The sequence below is a fragment of the Olea europaea genome, unplaced genomic scaffold (assembly GCF_002742605.1).
Source record: "Olea europaea var. sylvestris unplaced genomic scaffold, O_europaea_v1 scaffold464, whole genome shotgun sequence".
Taxonomy (NCBI): Eukaryota; Viridiplantae; Streptophyta; class Magnoliopsida; order Lamiales; family Oleaceae; genus Olea; species Olea europaea.
This window is the reverse complement of record NW_019262951.1, coordinates 203-7,504: the sequence shown is the minus strand read 5'-3', so window position 1 is coordinate 7,504 and position 7,302 is coordinate 203. Positions and strand designations below refer to the sequence as shown.

The 7,302-nt window shown below is 35.7% G+C and overlaps 1 protein-coding gene across 1 annotated transcript; it reads right to left on the bottom strand.

The window, feature by feature from the left end:
- Positions 1–4,315: 4,315 nt before the first annotated feature.
- On the bottom strand, positions 4,316–6,282 carry LOC111388177 (low-temperature-induced cysteine proteinase-like). Its single transcript, XM_023012860.1, has 4 exons — positions 6,020–6,282; positions 5,793–5,933; positions 4,772–5,221; positions 4,316–4,672 (listed from the first exon to the last, which is right to left on the bottom strand). The coding sequence occupies exons 1-4, from the start codon at positions 6,188–6,190 to the stop codon at positions 4,577–4,579; spliced, it is 858 nt and encodes a 285-aa protein (XP_022868628.1). The 5' UTR covers positions 6,191–6,282; the 3' UTR covers positions 4,316–4,576.
- Positions 6,283–7,302: the final 1,020 nt, after the last annotated feature.

Here is a 7,302-nt window from a genome sequence, read left to right as displayed (position 1 = left end):
TTAATTCCCAAAAAATTTTTCTTTTTTTTTTTTTTTTTTTTTTTTGGTGTATTTCTTTGTCGGTTTCCACTCCCTTTCATCAAAAGCATTCAAACTCCAATTTATCCTATAATGTTCGATATTTAACCAAGTTATGGAGTAATTTTATCAAGCTGACTTCCAAATTTCCACTCTCACCGTTTGAATAGGCATAGAAATGGAGTTTACTAATGAGGCTATTAAGCTCATGTTTGATGGCCCTTATTTTGAAAAAATGAAGTTTTGAATAGGAATTTTTTGAAGAATAAGTGATTAAAAAATAGGTAGAAATCTTAAATTTACGTAAAAATGTGTAGTTGAAAATGAGTTTGAAGATGAATGAATTTTGTTTTAAAGGAAGTTATACAGGTGCTAAGAGGTGGCTTTATTCATGTCTTGTACTTGTTAGAGTAGGATATGACTAAATGTTGATGAATTTGATTAAACTTATTGAGCCCTGTTTGGTGGAGATTAAAATCAATTTTTTAGTAAATTTTAATAGGAGTTAATGAAATGTGATTGAAAAATTGTGAAATCCATAAAATATGTAGTTGAAATCAATTATTGATTTTAACTTAAATTAAAATCGAAAATTTAATTTTTATCAAATGGGGGCTGAAATTGTACACTATTAAAAGGAAATAATTTTTTTTTATTAAGGTGAAGAATTATCGTTTTACACTATTATTATGTGGGAGCAATGAACCCAAACGGTCCAAAATCAGCCTACAAGGAAAGTGGGCTTTAAAATATTTTGTTGAGGAAATTACACGATTCCAGGTAATACAAATTCAGTCAAAATTTCAGGTGAAAAGTTTTTTTATGTAGAAAATCAGGTATTGATCTAACCACACACCCACCCTAAAAATCTCAACTAATTCAACATAACCTCTCAACCCCCACCCTCTCTCCCGCACAAGCAACCATCCTCGCTCACTCACTCTTACATTCACAACCCACGCAATCCAGCAATCCAATGGAGTCTATGGGCTGATCGTCGCGTGAAGCGGTGATGGTGTTGTCATAGCGCTCATCTTCTCTAAAGTGTCGTTGTGCACAATATGGCGGCGGAGTCGATGGGTGGACCGTCGTGCGCATCGTTGATGGTATTATCGCTGAGCAGCAATTCCTTCAGTCGATTGGCGAAGAAGTGACGAGAAATTCCTCAAGTTGATCGACGAAGCAGCGATGAGAAATTCCTCTAGTCGATCGACGAAGCAGCGACGAGTAAAAATTAGGTTTTTTTGGTCAGTGTGTAAGTTGTTGGTGGTTTTCTTTCTATGGATGGTTTTTGATCTGTGTGTGGATACTTTTCTCTGGGTGGTTGTTTGTGGACGGTGATGATTGTGGTTTGCAAATTGTGGTGGTGTTTGTAGTTGAGTGGTGGTGGTTGTGATGTTGTCTACGGTGGTGATGTTGGTGCTACTAGTGGAGTGGTGGCAATATTCGACAGTGGCATGCTAGTGTTGGTGGTTGACGACGATGGTGATGATGTTGTGTTAATGGTGGCGGCGGTGGCGGTGGCAATTGTGGGATGGAGATGAAAAATATTTATGACCAACTACATGATTGATTTGCGACCAAGTATTGAGATTGAAGGTGGGGTGAAATGTTTGGTATATGTGACCAAATATTTGATTATTTGTGACCAACTATTTAACTATAACATAAAAAATCGGTAATTCGTGACTGAAAAATAATTTGTGATGTGATCGTTAAATTTGTGATTTGTGACCTATAATATTTTTAATTTGTGATCAATTAATTTGATAATATGTAACCAAAAAATAAGTTCTGACCTATAAATATGTACTTGGGATCATTAGTTTTATTACCATGAAATTAATATATTTAATTATTTAGTTATCATTTGAGATTTGAAAATTTAAACTTAATCATCTGAGTTTTGAATTAATAAATACCTTACACCCCAAGATATGAAATTTCCCCTGTTTTGTTTTAACATTTTGAGCTTCTAAAGGTCCAAAAAACTTGCCTCAAAGGGGTTGGCGGGGCGCCCCATCGTGGGGAATGAGGCTTGCCCCGCCCCAAACCCGCCTTGTGAAGGGGGAAAAAAAGAAAAAAAGATTAAAAATAATTTTATTTCTAGACAATTCACTCGTTAAAAATTTATTTTGAATTTATATTTTATTCTCTAATAATGAGATAACTCAAAATTTTGAAAATATAAAAAATATTAAAATATAAAAAATTAAACCGGGCAAAAAGTTGTCCCGTCCTGTCTAAGGCAGGGCAAGGCGTGGGACGGGGTGGGGTAGGGGCCCCGAACCTGCCCATTGCCATCCCTACTTCATCAGCTGCATAAAATTGCATAAAGACCCTTGAAGAATTCCCGCGAAGAAACTTGGCGCCATTTTTGACTTGGCAACTCGCCATGTCATCTTTCCCGCCAAAACCCTAATACATATCGACATCTCTCCTAAGTTCCCCATTCCACCTCATTTTACTAGTTTACCTCTACTCTGTGTTTTGTGTGTGCAATGGATTAGATCTCTAGATGTGGATGTGATGAAGTCAAAGAAGGCGAAAAGATCACTAGTGCTATTGGATCAGAAAGCTTCGGATTCGGATCCAAATCCAATAAGTGTCAAAACCCTTGGGAAGCCTACTGATCCACCTCGGTAGCTACATAATCGATATGCAGCGAATAACCTTCGGGAGCAGGTTCCTGATCCGACTGCTCGATCGAACTCGCTTGTGAGTTCCACTGAATATTTGACCAACACCAAATCTAAGATTAATGAGTCCAGTTTTTATACAAATCTTCCTGAAATAAGTGTTTTTAAAAATTGCAAAAAAAAAAAATAATAAATAAATAAATAAATAAAATAAATTTAAGTATCTAGTTCATAAAATTACTCTCAAAAACTACTTTTTTTTTTTATCACCGAGATAAGTGTAATATTTACATCTAATAGCAAGTTCCTTTTCCCACTGGAAAGCTAACTTTGGACAATATAGGTCATTTTGTACCTATTTTTTTATTCTTTTTGAGACCCATGTATATATTTCGAGCTCAAAACATCAGGGGACACCATGTATTATTACTCAACACATCATGGAGTGAAAATTACAAAAAAGTCTCTCAAGACTTGGATGATTTTATAAATGAAGAATTCATCCACAAGAATGGAGAGATTCAAAATTAAGGGTTGCCAACATTTCTTCTAATTTATCTTGGTTATGTATTAATCAAACATATTGTATTTTCATGATCGAATCATGATATGCCAAACTTCTAGTTCCGTGGATCATTGATGAAATTTTGTTTGACATTTTAATCCAATGATTCCTCGTTATTTAGTTTTAAAATTTGTTGTGGTTAGTTGATTTTTCGTTATTGATATGATGTTATCTTATTATTTGGCTAGTCTAGGATTGTCTTAAGATTCGTGTCGAGACCTAGAAGTGAGACATGTTTTCAGCTCAAATAACACAACATTAGGTCCTATAAGGATGGAGATACACATTTATGCTTTGTGCAATCTTAATTGATATTCTAACTTTGTCTTGCATTTTGTCTATTCGTATATTTAATAGAGATATAGTTAGATCGTGGATAAATATTGAATTAGATTATCTCAAGAAAAAAAAAATCAGAATACAAGTAATATCGATTGTCAACATAAAACAAGAATTGATTAATATTGAGTAATTGATGGTTAAAATAACTTAACAATATGGAAGATTCAGGATCGTAGTTGCTTTTGTGGATTGGTCAAGTGTTCACAACTTCATTGCTTGTTAGAGTTAATATTCGATATAATCGATATCAACTCACATACTAAATCTGTTTTTTCGACTAAGGCTAGTATTGATTATGTTAATAAATAAATAATCAGTCTTCATGGGATCAATACTCTATTCTTCATTTTATTATCTATGATATCGTACATTTGCCGAAGTATACTGCAACACTAGCTCCGGCCAAGTCCTCAGCGTCCTCTGTCTAGAACGTGGTTGTCTTTAAAAGGGAAAACTTAAACCAATTACTCTAGTTCAAATCACCATTAAAGAGAAACCACCTGCATCCTCATTCTCAATTTTCTGAGGCGTCAGCCGGGGACTTAATATTTAACAAAATCGATCTGGCGGGCTGGTTGGGAATGGGTGATTAGCAAATAAAAGAATCACAGAGAGATAGATTCTGGTCGGGACGAATGAGTTGCAGGAAAATCACCCATGTATAATACAAATCAAATAGTTATAATAAACCATCCTATTAAATTAAAGGCAATAAGCACAAAGAATAGGCTAATTTAACAGAAGTAACAGCTTGATCAGTAAGGAAATGGAGAATTGTTTTCATAATCAGAGTACTCAGAATAATAATCAAGTTTAGAGTTGAATGCAGTATTACAAATACACAGCATTATTATGTACAAAGCAAACCATAAACTTCAATTTCATTATCCTTTTGCCTTGTAATCCCCAATGGCCAAACGGGAATTGAACTATAAACCACTAAAAGATTCAGCAATTGACAAATTCGTATCTCTTTTTCCTCGTTGGCCAGTTGGAATCTTAGTTTAATCAATCAAGAGCTGCTCCTCTTGCCTTCACTCCCAAAGGTCCCAATTGGCTTGGCAAGAATACGCTTCATTGCTATCACTCCAAGAGGGTTGTCCTTGCTCTGAACAGTTAGAAAGTTACATGTAAGTACTTGTTCATCGAATTTTCTACACGAATACTGCATAACCGAATAATAAACATATGAACATATTTGACATACCACTGAACAGGTGCCCGCCTTAATGTTGCAAACCGGATATTCATGGGGGCAGCAACTGTAATGGTCTTCACAGCAGGAGGCACCCTCAAGAGGACAGCATCCCCAAGACAAGCAGTAGTTATGGTATTCGTAGACACAGCAGCAGGTATCGCTCTCAGGACACGCATAGTATTCATCACAAACCGAGGGTGGTGTGACCGGAGATGGAGGAGATGGACCTGGATTAGGAGGATTTTGGCCCGTCTTTGTAGGGTAAGATGGCTCTATTGCAATACCACAGAGACCGGATTTTGCAGCTACGTTACGCTGCATTCTAAGGTATCCCTTCTCTCCCCAACTCGGACCCCATGAGTTCTTCACTATCCAATAATCAACACCCTTTTCGCTTCCGTATCCAACAGCAGCCACACCGTGGTCGAGGTCAACGCCGCACTTCCCCGAGAATATACCCTGTGGAGATTGGAAGAAATTAAACATTTCAGGTTGGTAGAGAAAAAACCAGAACTCGGGTGGAAAAGCCCTTTCAGCAATTATCTCCATCATTGAAAGTCATTTTTCATGACCATTAAGGTTAAACTAATGCAGGTATTCAGATTTCGACCTTAATAATGTACTAACAGGAACATCGTACTGAACTAGAATGAAATGGTATGTTAACATGATGGATGACATTAAACTGGACAAGTAAACTATAAGATAAAGTGGAAACATACTTAGTGTCATCCAAAAATCTCTAGAAATCCCAGTTTATGAAATTTTTGAAAGATCAATGTCGTTGTCATTTGATCTAATAGCGTTCCCGGTGGTTCAATGGCAAAAAGAAGGGGATTCATTAGCTCATTATTAAGTACGAATTTGTCCACGGCAGGTGAGTCATGGCCTAAGATCAGGCCAAAAGGTGTAGTTGATGACAACCGGTTTAGGCTGAGGAGTAAAAGGAGGAATCCGCCAAAGGGGGGCTTGCGTCTGATTAGCTAAAATTCAATCACATAAGCTCGTTTCACAAAGGAGAAATTTTTACCGATTCATATAATTGGAAGTCTATCCCACCACCTTCGACTGCAACGCTGACTGGTTGGTTTGCAACTGCCTTTTTCAATGCCTCCTCATTGTACGTGGGCACGTCTTCATAACCATCAATGGACACAACCTTAGCATTTTTCTGCATAACAAAAGAATGTCAAGTTTCCACCTACTTTTTCTTGAACTAATTCAATTTCTCTTTCTCGTGAAGTGTTAAATACAAACCCGGTATGGGTCGCATCTCCCATCCCTTCCTGTGTAGGGGTAATCTTCTTCAGTGTCAATGCCACCATTCTTGATTATGAACTCAAATGCATAGTCCATTAGACCACCATTGCATCCTTCATTGTAGGTTGTATCACAATCCACCAGCTCTTGCTCCGATAGTGAGATCATACTACCCGTCTCAATCTGGTTTATTCCCTCCACAGCAGCAATGGTTGAAAATGCCCAGCAACTCCCTACATTCCCAAAAAATATATATACATGTCATAATCATACATCTTGACCATATGATGAGTGTGTAGAAAGATAAATAAATCCATTATTTTAGTCCTAACTTCTACAGACTTATTATCACTTAAGACATATCAATACTTATTTCTTGATGGTTTTTCTTGTAGTGATGAGATTAGATTAGATAGTTTAATATGGGATAATTTTGGAGGTAGAAAATAGTTGGCTTTTTGTTGGAAGTTAATAGTATGGAAGATTTTGATAGAAAGTAATTTAGTAGACAAAGTGAATAGGAAAAATGAACTTTATTAGAATGATAATGCCTTAATTTTGGCTTGCTTTAGGTTATAATGGTTATTGCTTATATACAAATGAGATACTCATGCCCTATTTATAGATCATAGCTTACATCAATTTATGGCTAATATGATTTCTTCTAGATAATTTTACATGTGTTTAAAATACAAACCACACAAACTTTCTTGGTGTCCAAGTTTCTCTAGTAAATTCTAAATAATTCTGATTTTTTATTATTCTTATTTGCCAAGTAATTCTAGGATCCTCAAGAAAATTCCTAAAATATGTATCAACTATCAATACTCCTCCTTAATGCATATTTTGGTAATTTTCTAGAAGATAATAGAATTCCTTGGCAACAAATATGCATCAACCATCAATACTCCTCCTTGATGCATATTTTGGTAATTTTCTAGAAGATCCTAGAATTACTTGGCAAGAATATCCTAGAATTGCTTGGCAAGCAAGAATAATAAAAAATCAGAATTATCTAAAATTCACTAGAGAAATTTAGGCACCAAGAAAGTTTATGTAGTTTGTATTTTACGCATATGTAGAATTATCTAGAAGAAATCATATTAGCCACAAATTGATGTAAGCTATGGTTAAAATAGAGCATGAACCTCTCATTTGTACGTAAGCAAAAGTCATTGTAAGCCAAAGCAAGCCAAAACTAAGGCATTATTATTCTAATAAAGTTCATTTCTCCTACCCACTTTGTCCAAATTATTTTCTATCAAAATCTTCCATACTAT

What these genes read in the sequence shown, in the direction of transcription:
- LOC111388177 (XM_023012860.1), bottom strand. Translation starts at nt 6,190, where the DNA reads ATGATCTCACTATCGGAGCAAGAGCTGGTGGATTGTGATACAACCTAC. An exon ending in ACTTCCAATTATATGAATCG is followed by an intron (nt 5,222 to 5,792) that starts GTAAAAATTTCT and finishes CAATCTCCACAG; the next exon opens with GGTATATTCTCGGGGAAGTG. An exon ending in AGGCGGGCACCTGTTCAGTG is followed by an intron (nt 4,673 to 4,771) that starts GTATGTCAAATA and finishes CTAACTGTTCAG; the next exon opens with AGCAAGGACAACCCTCTTGG.